At 41.7% G+C, this 19,210-nt stretch overlaps 1 protein-coding gene across 1 annotated transcript in view; it reads left to right on the top strand.

Annotated features, from left to right (window-relative positions):
* Nucleotides 1-19,210, top strand: part of METTL24 (methyltransferase like 24) — a 46,492-nt gene that overhangs the window by 8,381 nt on the left and 18,901 nt on the right. Inside the window, exons 2-3 of the mRNA XM_086876818.1 lie at nucleotides 12,259-12,357; nucleotides 16,104-16,243. Coding sequence (XP_086732944.1) covers nucleotides 12,259-12,357; nucleotides 16,104-16,243 — 239 coding nt within the window. The remainder of the gene's footprint in view (nucleotides 1-12,258; nucleotides 12,358-16,103; nucleotides 16,244-19,210) is intronic.

Below are 19,210 nucleotides of genomic sequence, written 5' to 3'. Positions count from 1 at the left end.
TGAAAAGCACAAGCCCTGGGTGTGGTTCTGGGGGAACCCCTTGGTGATCATTTTTCTTTCTTACTAATTTTTTGCAACATTTAAAAACTAGTGCTGTATTTTATGTCAACTCTGACACATGTATAAATAAAACAAATAAACCTTTTCTTGTGTCTTTGTGTGATGATAAATATAGTAGTTCCAGCAGCTGTTAGAAGACAGAAATCTTGCTTCTCACCAAAGTGTTCTCCATTTTCTTTGCAGACTGGAACAAAATGGCTTTGCAGAGTTCTTTGAAAATCAGAACAGAATTGTTGTGGGTTTGCAAATCCCAGATCCAGGGTACTTGTGAGAAACATCATTCCTGCTGCCACCTCTCCCCATCATGCAGTGGAGGCTTCTCTTGTCTCTGGCAATGTAGGACTAGGAGGACTTTGCAGTGGGACGTTGGCTTTTGAAGTCTCTTGGGACTGTCAGGTCAAGCCAACTGCTTCAGATTTTATATGGAGAACCTCTGGCTTTATGTACTTGTGGAAGAAAGCTGGCCAATAGCTCATTTAACAAGTGACCCACTGAAGTTTACTTTGGGTTCCACTTTCTGATCAATTTCAGATGTGCTGGAAGTTCTCCTGGTAGAGACAGAATTCTGGGTTCTTTCCAGGACTGACCCTGTGGCTTCTACAAACTGGAGGAATTGAAACCTCTGCCCTTCTTGGCATGTAGAAGACAAATTTGTAGGCTTTGAGAGCTTAGCAAGGAAACACCTACAAGACTCCATTAGACAGCTTGTCTGTCTTAGGGATATTGCTAAAAATACATTCTTGCTATTAGTTTTGATGAGGTAGGGTCACTTTTTGAGTGTGTGTGTGTGACACGTTGGTCCGCTGGGGAAAATCAGATAAAATTGGCAGAGAAGCAAATATCTGTGACGTTCCAGCGGCTGTACCTAGTTAGGAAAGGTGTGCATTTGAAAATGATGTTAGAACCAGCAAACATTAACATCACAGAGTTGCTGTTGCTTCTTTGTCCTCCCCCACTTGGCCTCATCCCTCCCCAGCCTTCTTCCTCATTCGTCTCCTAGCAGCTAGCTAAGTCAAATAATCAACTGGGAGCTTCAAAGCCCCTTTTTTAGCATCCTCTTTCATATTTCACAAAGAGGCACTGTTTGAAATGCTAGGGGGAAGAGATGGTAATGTCTATTGATATGGCATGTAATGTTAGAAAATATCTGCCACTTAGAAGCCTAAAAATGATAGGAATCAGTTCCAAATCTTTCCTGCTCCCTGCAGAGTGGACAGCAGTAGTAGAGGAGTGAGATTTATCCAATAGATAAACACCACAGGCTAGGAGCTGTCTGAAAAAAACCAGTTTTTTGGTACTGGTGCTCTGTATATTTTTGGGCTTTCCTCATGGTTGTTCTGCAGCACTGAAACTTCCAAAGAAGCAGACTTGTGTTTCATCCTGAATAGGGCGAAGCAACAACATTGTGTTCCTTTTCCCTCCCTCTTTTGAGAGAATTAAACAAGAAGCAATTATGTGTCAATTGCTTGCTGCTGAGCTGATGTGTTTCTTCTTCATTAGATGTCTTGATTAATGGTTTGATCTTGCAATTATTATTCATTATGAAATCTGTGGGAATTCTGGGTGCATCGTAAGTTCAGGGTCACACCATGTAGTTTTTCAGTACTTTATCTGTATAATGCTCAGAATTAGTGATAAAACATTGGAAAATATCCTTGATTGAAGAGGATGGTACGTATTTGCCCATGCCCATCCTCTATGGGATTATGATGCTTGGTTCTATACTTGTCTTGAACAAAAAATATTTAAAATTTGTGTGCTTTGAAATGAGCTTTTTTTTTCTTCTCTACAGACTGGAAAATAATTCGTACTTAGTTTTGTACTTAAAGTCATAACAATTTGTAAGCTGGCTGTTGTTCCCTTTCTAGACAGAGGGAACTACTTGCCCAACACAGTTTTATTTTATTTGGAAGACTTTTACATAGCTCTAGACTAAGGGCACTAATCCATAACCATATTAAAAAAAAAAAGGGAATATGTTTCAAGCTAGAATACATTCCGTTCAGTGAAACTCCATTATCTAATGCTTTTATGAAATAAGGAGTTAAAGAAGAGAAAAGTGAAGTTTGGCTTTTTGAATCTTCCCTGGCTATCCAGTAAAACACAGTTCAACCAAGTGAACTGATAGCGGGTTGAAGGAACAGTACCCTCAGTACCTGTTGTAAATCCTGTCTATCTTACCTTAGGGTTTTACACTCTGAAATCCAAGTACCTGTAGAAGTTACTCAGCCTTTTGGTTTACCCATGGATTAGAGCTGGTATTTACTTGCTTTATGAGATTATAGATGTATAGTGACAACTACTGCCCTCTCCTGCTCCCTGGCCACAGAGGGTTGTCCTGGTACTTACCCAGGAGGGGAAGATGAAGAGGATTTTCTGAGTCTTTGTATCTCCATTTAGTCTGGAAGGTGTGGTGGACCATTTCTGTTTAGACATTTGCATTCCACTTGGATGATAGAAGAGGCTGCACAAGTGTGAAATGCTCTTATTTGTGTGAAAGCATTGGTTTTACTCTAAAGCACCTTCTTTTTCCCCAGTTCTTAGCCCCAGGCAGAGGTTCTGAAGTCAGTGGATGGGCTGCCAGAGGCATCCCTATATGTAAATCAGAGTTAGAGTGCTGGAGCTTGCACAAAATAAACTCAGCTTATCTGGCTAGCTGAGTATTTACTGATGTATTCTGTTTGTTGTATTCTGTGGTTTAAATATTGCAGTAAAGTCAACCTAGAGGAAAATAGCTTTTTTCCCGTATTGTATGGATTATGACATCTCCGTATTTCTCAGCCAGAGCACTTCAACTAAAGCAGTTATAAATACAGGCTGAAACCACAGTCTTGCTTCTGCTTAGCAGAAACTGAATTTGACAAGCAGTGACCAGTAGTTGCTGTATCTGTTTCTTGCTGTTATCCTTAAGTGTTGGCAAAGGCATATGGGCACTGGAAAGAATTCGGCTGATTGAGCTGCCTAAGCAGTTTTGAGAATCTACTTCCATAAATTTCAATCTGTTCTGGCTCCTGGTTTTATCTCCATTAGATATATTATCATGCTGTCAGCCTCTGGATAGCACTGGAATGCTGCTGCCCGATTTATTTATTTTATTTTAGAACCATAGTGAAGAAATCGTACTTGGCTATTTTCAAAGCTGTCTCTTAGAGTAAAATCAATCTCTCCTTTAATAAATGTGTATTTTTCCCATATGTTGCTGGGATTCCCTGTGGCAGAGCTGTTAGTCTTTGGTGGCCTTTGAATGTCTGAGGAGAGGTTCCCCAGTGCAGCACTGCCCTTTCCTACCCCTGCAGCCCCCCAGATCCTTTGGCTGCCGTGGATTTATCCCTCAGAAGTAGTGAGGAGTAGTAGTTATGCTATGTCAATTATGAATGAGATGTAATGCTTTCTGAATTCATAAATACCTACAAATTAATATTTTGGCAGGTCTTCTGAAACCCTGCTTCCTGTGAGTCCCAAACCTGCACTCAGGGCGATGGTGAATTTACAGGGGTGTCCACAGTGGCTAATGTAAACCTGGCAAGTGAGTTCCCAATACCCTTCCCTGGGGAATTCAGGGTTACTATTTGAATTCATTGGAGCATTAGTCACGTAAATTCCCCAACAGATTTGGCTTCCTCATTTTAATTTTGGAAGCTGCTCCTTATTTCACCAAATCAATTTCTTGATTCTCAAAGTGATGTAAATTCTGTCACTTGTAGTCAATGGCGGGCATCCTTTTTTTTTTTTTTTTTCCTGTGGCTGCTTTTCTTATGAGAAAAGCGTTATTTAAGGGAAAAGACACAAACCTGAAAGTAGAGTTGGAGATAGCTTGAGTGTGGGCTTTATGTGTGAAATGCAGAACGTCCCAGGGCATCCAAGTTGTTGGTGTTTTGCATGCAGGTCGCTAGTGCAGCTTGCCTGCAGGTAAGGGCAGCAGTTCCCCCCAGAGCAATAATTTGTATTCGTGTGGCTCGATTTCACACCATCAGATGGGAAATGAGAAGCAAAAGGTGCAGAAAATAAACATCGGTGTTAACAAAAGGAAAGCAGAGGTGAAATGCTTGGTGATTGCTGCCTTTTCAGGGGTTGTTATGTATTCATGTTCAGACTGATTTGCTCTGCAAGAGTAAAGACTCTTGGTTTCAATCACCATACAGTGACTCAAAGCTTTTCTAATGAGAATTGAAATCAGAAAATAGTTCTCTTCATTTCAGTGTAAAACTTCACCTTTTTCCCTTTTCCCTGTTAAGCCTAAGAGTTTTACTTACTGGTGAAAACTGCAGCCTTGTGAAGCAAGTGCTGATAAACTGCTTTTAAGTGGAGCCCTCTGGGTGATGTTTGGAGCTTCCTAAGTTGACTCTTGCCGCACTCACATTCTGCTCCCAGGCAGACAAATGTGTGCTGCACTGCAGAGGCTTGGAAAAGATGATGCACAGAGAGTGAGGAGCTAGGGGAGACTAAAGTGCATCCTAGACATTCCCTCTTCCGTAAAATAAAACACACAAGTCCAGACATAGAATTCTCCATATAAAGATCATGTTGGAAACCCATTTAAATTTAAGACACACACTCATTAATGCAGAAAACACTCTTACCATGGGACTAGTTTCCATAGGCAGGATTTACTTTCCTGAGCACCCTTCCTGCGTGGGAAAGCTGGACTGTATTTGTGACACGTTGCTTGCTTGTCTTGGCACAAAGCTATTGTTCCTCAGCCTATTGTTCCAACATCAAATCTTTGGATAAGATCGTGGCCTGGATCCTCCTGGAAGACACGTTAAAACATGCTGAGGACAGGGAATTGTTTAGGCACAGCCAACATGGCTACATCTGAATTGGAAAGACGTTGATGTGATGGATGGACTGATAGATGGGTAAGGAGCTGGTTATAGTCAGTGGCTCAGTGTCTAAAAGACAACCAGTAACGAGTGGTGTCCATCAAGGGTCTGCACCAGGGGGGATACTATTTATTTTGGGCAACCTGACCTAGTGTAATGTGTGCTCCACTGAAGTGGGTTGTACTGGGTGATATTTGCAGGTCCTTTCCAACCCAGACCATTCTGTGATTCTGTAACACACTGCAGATTTTTTAGCTTGAGTTTGCCTGTGAGAGGGACTCCCTTTGTGGCCTGCTCATTGCACTGCACCAGTGCTCAACTGCATGCAGAGGACAGAGCAATCCAGTGGTGACTGGGTATGGAGAAGGCTTGTGTGCATGTGTGTGGTTGTGTCAGAGATGTCTCTGTCTTAGATAAACTCAGAAAAGTAGAAACATGGAGATATAAAAGGATTTCCTGTATTAATTTTTAAATTTTTTAAAAATTATTATTATTTTTAAATTTTTTTTTCCCCACAGTTTATCATGTGCAATGTGTGGAAGTTTCACTGTTGGAGTGGAAATTCTCAGTTTAAGTGGCTGCAGGACTAGGTGTCAGCTGCTTTTCCCTGTGATTCCTTCAATGCCTGATGCCTCAGAGGGAGCCCACTGCTTTTCTCTTGGTACAAGCACACACATGGAGAGGGGGAATGTATTAGCAAGTTTTGCACTATGGTTTCTTAAAAGAAAACCTCATATGTTTAAGAAAGCCAAACTGCAAAGAAAAAAAGAAAATAATAGTAATATGAGAGAGAAAAGAAAGGAAAGAAACAGCTCAGACGTGTAGGGATGGAAGATCTATGAAGCCAGTTGTGCTGGAAATTCACTCAAAGCTTTAAGTATGAGTCAGTCACTTTGTAAGCCTGTGTTTTAAATTACAGCTTACTGAATTTATGTGTGTCCCTGCTAGTCCTAAATTAAGGACGTAAGGTAGCAGGTTTTTATGAATGTGTCTTGTGAGCCCTCGTGGTGCTGGTTACATTTAGCTAAAGGGGACTGTATGAATTGACCTTTCTCAAGGAGGTCTGTGCCAAAGCTGAAGGCATACTTGTTCCTTCCTACTGATACCTCTGCTTTGAGGTGCAGTTTGTTTTACTTGTGCCACATACTGCTGCTCCAAACGTAAAACATTTGGAATTATTCGACCCTGCTGAAGAATGAAGTGCAGACAAATGTTGCTTTACTCTTATAGCTAAAAGAGTAGGCTCAGACCCCTAAAATGCATGTTTTTCTGGAGCATGGGGTGTGTGAATGTCTGGTCTGGGGGTTCTCTTCTGTGGTGTTGAGAGTCTGTGGTGTGAGTGTTCCTGAGCCCATCCTTCAGGCTTCCTTTGCAGGTCATGGAGAGACATGGACTTTTCCAGTGCTTGACTCACCTTACATATTTTACATGTCTGCTCTCTAGTGAGATGAATCATTCCCTTAAAGATCCTGTCTGCCTCATCTGTCCTGTCAAATAACTTAGCTCCCCAGCCCACTGTGGCAGCTTCGTTGATGGCTGGCTGCAAGCACGAGTGTTTCTTCCCTCCTGGCTCTCCCTGCGAGTCACCCGGCTAATTGCCTCTGAAACGAAATGTGGGCGTTCTCGAGGGACTCTTTACTGCTGGAGCTGCTCTGTGCTGTCAGCAAGAGGAGCAGGGTGCCAGGTTTGGCTGCTTCACCCTCAGCAGCCCTCCCAGTGCCCTTAGCAGGCTTCGCGCTGCTCGTGTGTCCCACGTTGGTGCCTCCTGCAAAGCCAGGGCTTGTGTGGGCTGCAGCACACAGCTTTTGCTGTTTAGGGTACTTCTGAATTGAGGGGAAAACCCCAAACAGTAAGTCCACAACAACCTAATAGGTTTAGGGCCTCAGGTGCTTGAGAGGGACCACAAATGAAATTATGTCCAAGCTCTGTAAGTCGTATCTGGGGACAATCTGTTCTCACAAGGGCAAGCCTTCAGGAGTACAGTCTAATAAATTTGCCATGTAGATGTCTGAAGTTTTGCAATCTGAATCTGAAACCCATGCATTGCCTTTCAAACTGATAAAACCCCTGCAAAACTTCACCCATGAGAAGGTTCTGTTCTGCTGAGTGTGGCTGTACACGGGGTACAGACAGAATAATTGAAGATGTGTATGTCATTTTTTTCTATGGCTAGCAAATATTTATGGTTCTTGATGGAATTTATTGCTGCAAATGATGTCCATGGACATTTGGTCTTGCCTCAGATGTAAAAAATTAAATTGTTGCACGATTTAATCAGAGGATTTGCTTAAGGCATCTGTGTATATATTGACAAGTCTTTAGTTTCTTCATTGGAAGTAACAGACTGCTTGGCAGGGCAATGGGATTCCCGAATTTTTGTTTACGAAAATGGCTAATATGTTTATGTATTTTAATTGGATGCTGAAAAGGAAGGAGATTAAAAGGGGGAGAAAAAAGCTACTGAGTTTAAAAATATGGAAATTTATGAAAAGCTTGCTAATTCCCTTTCAAATGTAAGCAGAAGGGAAGGAAGACATTGGGTTTTTTTAAATTACTGCACTAAAACTAGAATTGGTCTGGAAAGAATTTAAAGTTTTTTGTTTAAGTTTAGGCTGGAAAAACCAAACATTTGTCAGAAGTACAATTTTACACCTGCTGGTTTGCAAGCTCTTTGTGCATTTTGATTTAAATTTTATATTGAGATTTCAGATTTCTAGGGCAGATTTTAAATGACAATCCTTTAAAAGTATATCACATATATACTAGAGGTTATTAAAGGATTATCAAATGACTACAACAGATGGCTATGAGGGAAAAAAACAAATCTAGGAAAAAGTGGTCTCCAGAGAGAAGTCTCTGCAGATTACTGTCAGATTGTTCTGAAGGAAACATTAGTCCTTATCCTTAAGTCTGAAGTACCTGGAAGAAAAATCAGACCTTCAAGTGCGTCCTAGTTTTCCTAACAAAGCAATGGCATTGTTTTAAGGTTTTCTTTTCTCTGTGGTTATCTCATGTGGTGGAAATTCAGGCACCACTCTGAATAACAGTTTCTGGAAACCCATTACCCTTCAGGAGTAGCTGAAGTCAGTGTCTGAGCAGTGCTTGTGATAAAGTCTTCCTGAAGATTGATTTTTTCTTACAATGTTAATTTCAATTAAAGTGAAGCAATATACAGAGGGATAGTTCAAGATATTGAGTATATTTTTTAGGAGGCATTGTAACTTTCCAAGTACTGTTATCTCTTTATATTGTGGAATATGAATATGGTGATGATGGGGAAACACAATCAAGGTGTCTGGTTGGATGAATCCTTAGGGAGAGAGCACACCCATGGCGATAGGCAAAAATGCAGATTGTCTGAACCCATTTTCTGGCTCCTCCTGGGCAGCCTTGGGGAGTTCTGCCTGAATTTCATATCCAGAGCTGTATAATCTGGGCTGTAGTAGCTCCTCTGCTTCTCTTACTACAAAACCCTCTATGAAAGGAGCTGCTCCTCAGGCTGTTTGTTCAGCAGCCACAGAGACCTGCTCTCAGTCATTCTAGAGATTTCCACGATACAGGTGAGAAAATCCAAATCATGATGCCACAGTCAGGTTTGCTCTGAGTAAATAAAATTGCAAAGGCAAGAGAAGAGAAACCTCCTGTCGCTAAAGGACACGAAATGATTCACGCGACCACTCTCAGTGTCAGAACAAAACTCAGTCCTTTTATTCTTTGACTCCAATATTAATAGATTCTCGACAATGACCAGGGATTGGATAATTAAGTTACCACCTTCCCAATCACACTGGTCATGAGAAATGTCCATCAAAAGATGTTTCTTAGAAGGAATGTAATAAACAACTTATGTTTACAGGACTTCCATGGGAAAGTAACTAAAACTATGAAAACATTATCAGAAGGCTTCAATTTTCAGGGCAACACCTCCTCAAATAAGGATCCTTTTTTTATCAAGGATAAACCTGATTTTCACAAAGCATCTGTAGAGTTTATTTGAGAAAGCTTACATGGAAACACTATGATCCAGGCTGAAAATTACCTGGAAAATGATAAACAAGGGCTGCTCCTTCAGAAGGATATTTTGTATTCCTGATCGTACCTAAAAGGCATCACCGACATTTGTAACCCTCTGGGGGAGTGCACCCGGTCTGAGAGATGTGTTGGATTTTCACCCCCATCCATTGTCTGTGAATCTTATTGTAAGGCAGCTATTGAGGTACCCTGTAGGGGTGTTTAGGAGGTTTTAGGAACAGGACTCTCTTGTGTGTTCATTAGTGAATGGAAATAGGCTGTTGCTTCCTGAGGAGCCGGGGCCCAAGTGTGAAGTTTGGGAAGCTATCCAAAAGCATTGCCATCAAACAGGAGCCTCGGGTCTGATCTCTGTCACAAAAGCAGTGTTTAGGTACTGCTCCTAAATTTAAAGAACTATACAAAAGCTTGATCTCTTTCTGTTTTTCCTTTTTTTGCCCCCTATTTTTTTAGTGAAACTGCATTGGTAAGTCATTGAGGTTTTTATTTCATTTTCATGTGTTTGTCAATAGTTTGGAGTCAGTGGGAAGGCAGTTTATGTCTTCAGGATTTTAAGAACCCGAGAGTAAGCTGCAGTGGCTCTTGGACATTGCACTCTGCTGAAAAAGAACCTCATTCATGTGGTTCATTATTGAGATTTTTTTTTTTCTTCCCTGTCAACTCTGTACAGAAGGAATTCTTGCTGAATAGTCCACAATGGCCACCCTGCAATTCCTCTACTTAATGAGCTACCTCTCACACAAATAGATTTCAGAATAACTGGGCACAGATGTGTAGGTATCTGGGTGGCTGGTGTTTTGTATTTTTGTTTGTTTTCTTTGGTTTTTTTTGTTTGGTTGGTTTTTTGTTGTTTGTTTTGGTTTTTCCTTTTTTTTTCCCCCCTGAAAACGATTGTCAGTCTTCATTTTCATTTCAGCTTTCAAGCCTGTTGAAACAGCAGCATTCCTGTCATTGCAAATGTTATTCAGGCGTGTGAACTGTGACTCATTCTGAAAGATTACACGCATTTCCCTCCCTGGTGTGCACCTATCCTCCTGCTGTTCCCTGTTTGCAGGCTGCCTGCTGCAAGCAGAGGTCAGGGGAACATGCTGCCGCAGAGCTGGCTTGCTAGCTTGCTTCCAGGCTCATGCTGTGCAGAGTATGGGAGTCAAAGGTTGCTGCAGGCAGGAAGTTTCAGGTTGAGAAATGTTACTTTTGTCTGCTTCTAGGGGAGAAAAAATAAAATCTCGATATCCTTTTCAGCATCTCTTTACAGTTAAAAAAAACTAAAACACGAAACCCACAGCAAATCTGAAAAATAACCCCTGAAGGAACAATAAACCTCATACAGACCTCCTGGCTCACATTCACTGTAGACTGTGTTTATTTACGCTGCAAAAATATCAATTCATGATATCAGCTCAAGGCAGCAGCCGTCTGGTCTGGTGGTCCTCTTTAATAATCTTTTCTAATTTTACCTTCTCTTTGCTGCATTCCTCTCTGGCATCAGAGGATCCCTGCTGTCACTGTACTGGCTCTTCTGGTGCCACAGACCAGTCCTGTCTGGGGGCTCAGTGCCTCAGCTCACTTGTCTGCCTCCATCCTCTCCAGCTAATTGCTATCTCTTATAAGTTTTCCAGGGCTTCATCTGAAATACAGTCCTGTGGGAATCCCGAGTGGGGTTTCTGATTGTGTTTTATTGAATGCCAGCATGAGCCTTTGCAGGATGTTATAGATACATATTATATTATTGGCTTTTGCAAATATTAAAATGAATGTTATATGTATAAGGTTAGAAAACTTAGTTGTATTAGTGTGGTTCCTTCTATTTCTGTTGTTGATGAAGCTTAGAAATGGTAGTATAATATACATATATGTTGAGCTATGGCATGGTATTGGAGCGGGGACTACTTTTGTTTGTATAACCCAGGGACTGGAGGAGATGGTTGGAGACCCCCTCATTCTTAGATTATCTTGTCCAGATGAAGACAGCAGTGACCAGAGCTCTGGGGGAGGAATTTACTGCATTTCTGTTATCAGAGAATGTAAAACTCGGTGGAGCAAGAAGATTGATTTATTGAGAAGGGAGCGAGTAAAAAACTAAACAAAGAAACATCCAAAACTTAAGAAGATTGTTTGAATCATGTATGAGAATTTATGAATATGTAGTAGGACTCTGTTTTCAAGGGACAATCCTTTGTTAGTAAGGTGTGCTCTCTTGGCTGAATGCAGAAACACCCGGCTGTATCTGTATACTTTACTTTATTTTTATCTCCTAATTGTCTTCCTATTAAACTTTTAAATTCTATATAAAAATATGTGAAGCTCGTTTCTCACAAGGAGAAACCCCATCCTGCCCATTAAGGAAGCTCAGTTAATTGAGGATGATTAAAGGGAAGCTTGATACTACCTGCCTAACGGTAGAAGTGAGTTATGGCGCCTGAAGATGAAAAGCCACGAGGAATCAATCTTGATTTAGTACAGCTTAACACCGTGCTTGTATTTTTATCTACTTGAGGGCAAGAGATGACAAGCCTAAACTTCCCGGCATGACAGCGGGCAGAATTTGGAGAAGGTGGCGCAGATGGGAGCGCAGAGCGCTGTTGCTCTGCAAGCGTGTGTCTGAAAGATCTTTTCTGTCCCGCTCTGTCTATGTGGGAAGTGTTTCTGGAAAAGCTGACAGGATCCCCGAGGTTCAGAGCTGAGGGAACACCCACCAAAGCTACTTCCTTGGGGCTATGAAAATGAGGGGTGGTAGGGCTACAAGCAGCCACACTTATATTTTTTCAGGGAAACAAAGGACTCTGGTATACCTGTCAGGCAAGCATGGGAGAGGACCAGGACTTTTCTCAAAGCCTACAAGAAGCTTGTTTTTCAATAAAGTCTAGATCTTAAAAAAGAAAACAGGTTGCTTGCAGGGGTTTCCTTTGGTGATTAGTGTTTGCAATCCAAATTTTTGTTCCAGTGGACATTCAAGCAGAGAAACCTGATGGATATGAAATTAAAATGATATCGCTGTTTTCAGATGTTTTGCTGTACAATTTGGTTATTTAGATCTTGCTTTTCTTTATGCATTTCTCACAGCTTACTTGGGTGTCCTAGGATAACTGGGTTAACACATGTATCCTGTATGAGGAACACTTTCTGCATTACCTACACCTGCTTCCAAAGCTGATCATTATAAATCATATTTAGATGCTTTTTCACTGTTATTGAAACCTTGCTTTATTCTGAAATGTTTTTCATGTGTACACAAGCCCCCCAGGAAACTCTTTTAGTTTGAAATGAAATCTCCTTAGTCTATTAGCCCTTGTCATTTATGCTTGCACTGCCTTGAAGGTGTTTTTTGGTTTGCTTTGTTTTACAGACTGTAAGATGGCACATTGAACTACAACCATGGGCAAGTCCAACCCCTTCCCTCAACTATGAGGCCTCAAGGTTCCTAAAATACATTAGCACTACTCAGGTAGGTTTTTTGTTTCAGTCTCCATTTAGAAAGCACTTTGCCTGGCGCAGATTGTTCCCTCGTATCTAAGGAATTAACCTCACACCAAAGTTTTTTGAAATGTATTCATTTCTAAAGTTGCTTAACCTAGCACTGATGGTCAACACAAATATAAAGGTCAAAATACAGGTTAGAAAGAATGCATTATTTCTATGTTATTTATTTCCAAATAAGGGTTTGTGTCCTGACCAGAGTATTATATGATTGAAATTCTAGATGTGGTGTTTCTCTCTCGCTTTCTCTCCCCTCTCAGATGGAAAAATACAGAGCACTCTGTATCAAGGGAGTGTATTCAACCACTCCACCTCTCAATAATAATATGATAACCAGGCTCATTTTACTTCAAAAGGAGGTATTTGAGGTTCCCAGTAAAATGAGAACATGGCATCAGACCTTAACTTAGACAAGTTGTTTCAATGATCCCAATAGAATATTGATATTTTCAAAAAAAAAAAACGATGACCATGGAAATTAGTGGGTTTATATGCTTTTTAAAATATGGTATTTCCAAAAACAGATTGTTTTGATGGCTACTTCCAGCATTCAGCATACATGGAAATTGGGCCATCATGTCTTAACAGAGGCATCACTTATGCATAACAACATTTGCATGTGCATTTCCTGTAATAAAAAAATGGAAAAGGTGCTGGATGCTCACAATTCCAACAGGGCAGCTGTTTTTGGTACCCAGGTCTGTCAGCAATTGACCCTTGAATACAGAGTTGACAGCATCATTACTTACACAGAAGAACAGCAAAAAGCCCCAGGTGCCAACATCACTGAAATGTCATTCATGTATGAAATTCTTTGTTAATGCAGTGCTTTCAAGGCTGAGATTAATTTGAAACACCTCTATAAAAGAGAATAGCAGGGTGTTCGTGTATTCTCCAGCTTGTGGGTACCCCTGGCTAAATTCTCAATAAAATGTCATCTCTGCTGCCACTCATGCCAGCACTGAGAGAGCAGGGCACAAGGTGATGCATGAGGGGACAGCAAGAGATGTGTGTAGAACTGCTTGTTTTGTTGTACAGAAGTTTAGACTGTGGCAGATGTATTAAGTTTGAAGGCATCCTTCATCTCAGTGACTTAATAAACAGTGGCAGATGCTGCTAAACTCCACTAGTTGGGTCAAAGACTACAAGGACGCCAATTAACAGAGAGTTTATTCCTTTTGACACACTCAGCGAGAAGTTTCATTCCCAGAGTAACTGACCCTGGTTGGGGGAATAAGCATAAGTGAAGACAAAAAAGGAGAGGAATCCTGGCCTGGCAGATGTTACAAGATGAATAACTGATGGGATAACAGCATGACTGGTATGAGCATTTCTGAAAATAGCATCCTGCTTATGTAGATAAGCATGGGATGTCATTTTCCTTGTTTGCTGAGCACTTGTCTACTAATTACTGTGCCTAAGTTCAGCCCCACGCCATTAGCGTAGAATGGCTCAAGCTGCAGGAGCAGGAAGGTGCCATGCCAGCAGGGTCAAGGTGTGGCCAGAAAAAGCATTTTCAGTGCTAGTATTTCATGATCAGGAGAAGCATCTTTCTCATGCTGTTGTTTGTATGATAGGAATGAGCAGAAGCCCAGGACAGGATGTGAGCTCAGTGCATCAGTAAATCAAGCAACAGACTGATGATGGTGCTGAAGGCAGGTTCAGGGTTTGATTTTCACTTGGATTTTATATTTTATTAAAATTTTTGTTGTTGTTTTTTAGGTTTTTTTTGATGGCAAGAGCTATTCAGTAGCAAGAGCTGTTAAAATTGCTTCAAACTCTGACTGTTGTAATTGCTCATAATGCCATGAGTCAATTAAGTGGCAGCATTGCAGAATCTTAGTTTGCTGTAGAGAGTACATTATTCTTCTGTGTCTTAAATTAGTGCTTATTATTGCAGTGCCTTTTATTCCTTGATTGTTATGTGACTGAAGGGAAATATGTGGTGGGGTGCAGTGCAAATCATTGCTTAAACTTAGTGAATCCTGGGAACAGCATGAAGAGATGCTGTATTTGCTTTTATGAATTTTCCATGGGAATTACGAACCAAGCAGGAGCAGGGACATGGTGATGCAGTGTGCAGCTCTTTCAATGTAAAGCTACAGGTAATGACCTTTCAGAGCATACACCTTTTAAAGAATGAGAGCTTTATTTACTTATTATAAGGTACATGGTGGAGAGTGCCTGACACATTAAAGATTGGGTTCCAAGTTTTACTCTCACCCCTGTATAAAATTGTTTCATTTCTGTGGTTCCAGGTGGGACCAGAGCTCTGCCTTTAGTTTGGCTAAGACTGAGAACTGAGCCTATGCTGTCTGCTATAGATGAAGGAAAGGAGCAAGATGAGAACAGTCTGTTCAGGACTGATATTTAACCTGGTTTTGTCCTTTCCACCATTTTAGTTGCTGCCTTTCCAACAGTGCAGAAAGCAGCCTTGCATCGAGGGCTGGTACTGAGCCCAAAGAATAACTTTTCATCATGATGGCTCAGCTAGATTCCTGCAGCTCTTCTCAGTCTTTGCTTTCTTATCTGCATGATTGCAACCTGTGCCCTGCAACCCCTGACTGATGGCTGGGCTGCGTGGTTTGAGAAACCCTTCAAGAACAAACTGTGGATGCTGATGCTGGTGCAGAGCACTTTTCTGGGCAGAAGTAGCCAGAGCTTTGGTGCTTCCTTCTGTTTCCCCTTGCCTCTTAACCACTGCTATGGCAAGAGCCATACCAATTGTACCAGCTCCTCATCGACTGCTGTGCTCTAGCCCCTGTGTTCTGGAAAGGGTGCAGCACTCTCCAGCTCTGTGCCTGCCTTTTCCAGAGTGGCTTTGGAGGAAGAAGGTGGAGTGGAATGTGGTGGCCTGAGCTGCTGGATGGGCAGGCAGAGCTGGTGCTGCAGGCAGGGCTCCTCTGTAGGGTGTCACTCACAGGGCCATGGCTTTGCTGGCTCGGTCACTGTGGGTCTGGCTGCCCTGGCTGCTGGCAAAGCTGACTTCACCCCTCAGTGATTTTTGACACATCCAGGTTTCTGATGAAACCAGTGCATTTTCAGTCTTTGCTTTCTTGGTCTGTATAAGGGCTTTGACTTAGGGTGTTCCTCCCTGAAGGGTCTCTACCTCTTCTTTTGCAGGGTTTTTATCCTGGCTTTAGACTCTAGATGTCCCAGACAGCTCACCATAGACCCACATGCTATGGTTCCTCTGTTAGTTAGCACTTGCCTAAATCCCTTTGTTGTTGGAGAGGGTATGTGTTGGGGTAATGATTAAATCCCTTCTGGAGCTGAGATCCAGGACATTCTGGGTAAGGTACACGTTGCAGAGACACTACAACTTTGTAATTACAGTCTTGATTTTAACATTATTCAGGATACAGAATCCACTCCAAGGTCTGAAAAGAAAAAAAGAAATCAAACATGTAATTGCTGAAACATCTTTTCCTCATGGAAAAAAAAAAGAATTTGGGTATAGTACTAATGCTTAATTATTTGCTTTTCAAACTGCATTGCTCTCTGGGGAATCATGTAAGCCTTAAATTTCACCATGCGGAACAGACAAACAAGGAAAAAAATATCATCAAATCTTTGTAGCCATGTATCAGACTGCCAGTAAGACTTAATTTAAACCAATGAAAGTTTTTCTCTTTTCTACTTCTCCCCCAGAGGGCAAATTAAAAACAAATTAAAAGTCCTGTCTTAAAATGAAATATCCTTTGATTTCAACAGATTTCATGTGAACACATGAACCTGAACAGCTTGAAAGGGTACTCTGAAACCGCAAAAAAACCTTGGTCAATCTGTCTTGATGAGAGGTTTAGCCTCATCCATCGAATCAGAAACAAGCAGTGCCGTCTCTATTCACTTGGGTAAGTGCTCTCTTTAAAAGATAGGAAATTGTTTCATGGCAAATAGCTTCAAAAAGCCCTAGAAATACCACACAGGCTGCAGCAAGGTTAACTGCTAAAATATAAACTTTGTTCAGGTGTGTTTATCATGTGTTGATGTGCTTCTTTAAACTTCAGTTTTAGGGAAAATACCTTTCTCCATGAGGGTCTTTATTTTCCTTTGCCTTTCTAATATTGGTATGAAAACAAATTGCTTGATGGTGAGTTGTGAGTGGTAGTTCACGTAGAGGAAGATGGAAATCAAAGAGGTAAGCTGAGAAGCCTACAGCGTCTTCCTTGAGCAGAGATAACTTGCATAACTGCCAAGGATTTCAGCAGGATTACTTACAAATTTTCATTAACTACCTCTGGGACAAAACAGTACATCTCCACATGAGAGTGTGTTTGCTCAACACTTCAGGGGCGACATGTGCCAAAGTGATAGTGATAAAGTCATCTGTGGCTTTACTTTGAATTGTTTGCAGTGTTTATGATGTTTACAGCACTTGAGAGTGAAGTTTTCACTCTTCACAGAACAAGTGTTTTCACAGGCAGCAAAACCACACATGCAGCCTGTTTCCCTGCTAATAAAACATTTTGTTTCCCAGGAGGATGATGGAGGTCAGTCCTCAGAGTGCATCAGGCCATCAGCACACGGGTGCATTAAGAGAACAGTTGTTGATATCTGGAGCTCATTTCACACAGATCACCACGTAGAGCTGCCTAATAAAACCGTACTTGCTGTCCTGGGGCAGGCAGCTTTAGGTTGGAGGTGTGTTGAAAGGCTTCATCTCCCTTGAACCAGTGCAGTTTATCCCTGTGATTTTGCTGCTGTGGATTTACAAAGGGTGGATAACAAGGAACTGTGCCGGGCTGGCATTTCTCAGCCATTAGCACATGGCAGGTAACACCTGCAGTGAGCCTGGCAGGGAGGCAGGGTGCCCCCTACTCAAAGGGAGTGGTTTTGGTTAATTTGGGTGGGTTTCCATTTCGATTGAGTTTATTTGAGTGGTAAAGACCCAGGTCTTCCAAGAGAGAGGTGTTCTCAGGTTTTGTTGTGCTCTGGGGCAGAACAAGAACATGCCCTTAGAGACAAATCACATATACAGGTAGAAGATTTCTCTTGACTACTGTTGCTTTTTACATTCTGAGTGTTCATTGCAATGTATTTCAAATGCTACTTGCCTGGCATTAATGCAAGATAGAAGTTTACATGTATTTTTTCCTTCTCAGCTTTTCATGTTTGTATAAAAGTTAGGAGAGACGTGGTGTTACCCGTGCTCAGTTCCAGACTTCATTGTCTGACTGTAGTACTGAGTTATTGCCTGAGGGCCCTTCTAGTAGTCAGTAGGGAGAGGCAGGCGCATTCAGGCAGAAAATCAGCTAAGCTAAATAGCATTCTGGAGGCAGGTATAGCTTTCCTTTGATTATAGTGGAAGTCTGGGATAAGGGAGCTGCTGATTTTAGATGTCTTGGCAAAGTACTCAAAGTTCAGTGGAATTAACCTAGACCTTGCCCTTCAAGCTGCATGATTATTAATATTAGACATAAGCTCCTGTGTTGATGTCCTTTTTCCCTGTTGTTAAGAATCAAATGTGGGTTGAGAATGGTATTTTTTTCCAATTCACCACTTGGTACAATGCAGAGTTGATTTAATCTGTGCTAGGAACTGCAGATTAGGCACCAAGCTGACCAGCACGGAGATATTTTGCTCATGATTTTGAACAGAACTGTGCTAGTGTGTGTACACCAGTGCTTTATGGGGTGCTGTTCTGTGTATGGTCCAGGGAGCACGAGTGCCAGATTTTCTGCAGTGATCGAACGCTAGGGTTTAGCAGAGATGGAAACTGATGTTGGCTCTCTCATCATCAGATACACATATGCAGTAAGTAACCAACCAGGATACATAGCATGAAACAGCTAAAAAATAAAAGGGAAATACTTAAGGTTGTGGAGAAGCAGTCTCAAATTCACCAGTTTACTTCTGCAACTTTTGGAGCTTGTTACTGCATAATTCTTTCTCTCAGACTCACTTCCTTTAGTTTATGACAGACAGAAAAGTAATTTTGTTCTAAGGCAAAAATCCCCTTTAAACATTTTTGTTATCTCATATGTTTCATAAAGAGCAAATGGGGAGCAGCTGCTCCCACTGAAGAGCATTCTCTGCAGAGAGGATGGATGGAGAACAAATGTGAAAGTTCATTGGGAGTGTTACTGGGAATCGTGAATTAAATCCATATATCATTAAAACTGGAATAAAACATGCTGCTTAGGCTTTGCCTCCTTGAATGCTATAGAAGAGGTTACTTGTGAATGGGAGTGAGCAGTGTCTGGAACATCTGGGGATCACTTTAGATTGGTATTAGTTGCTTCCACTACTGGGAGGCAGCAATATTTTTGCCTGGGGGACAGGATTTCCCAGTGTGATACATAATTGCAATATGCATTAGTGAGCTCCAGTTATTAGTTCTAAATCTGCTTAGATTAAGTTAAATCAGTTACAAACACCACAGGCAGGCACTCAAGCTGGGATAACATAAATGAATAGGATTTCAGAAACTTAGCAGCAGAGGTTTAAAGAGTCTTGCTGCAATACAGCATAAATGCCATTTCAGGTGCATCCTAAAGTGTATGTAGGAGCTTTAGGATTCAGGCAGGGGGTCCTCCGTCTTTTCCTGAGCTGCTGAGCTCAGTTATCTTCCTTTAAAAGAGAAGAGGAGTGGCGGGGGGGGGAACAGAGAAAGGGAAAGCTGGATCTTAACTTGCATGTGTTTATAGCTCTGTCCTGTGGTCGCTGTGGTCGCTGGAGTACCTGCAGTTTTCAGGCTGGATCAGCTACAGGTGGCCACTAGAGCTGTGCCGGAGCAGACAAAGCAGCTTTTGTGCCACTCGGCGCTGGCTGCGCCCCGGGCTGATGCAGGGGCCGGGGTGATGCTCCGGGGTGATGCA

Source organism: Cyanistes caeruleus, chromosome 2, assembly GCF_971803275.1.
Source record: "Cyanistes caeruleus chromosome 2, bCyaCae1.hap1.1, whole genome shotgun sequence".
Lineage (NCBI taxonomy): Eukaryota > Metazoa > Chordata > Aves > Passeriformes > Paridae > Cyanistes > Cyanistes caeruleus.
This window is presented reverse-complemented; position numbering and strand designations above follow the sequence as displayed.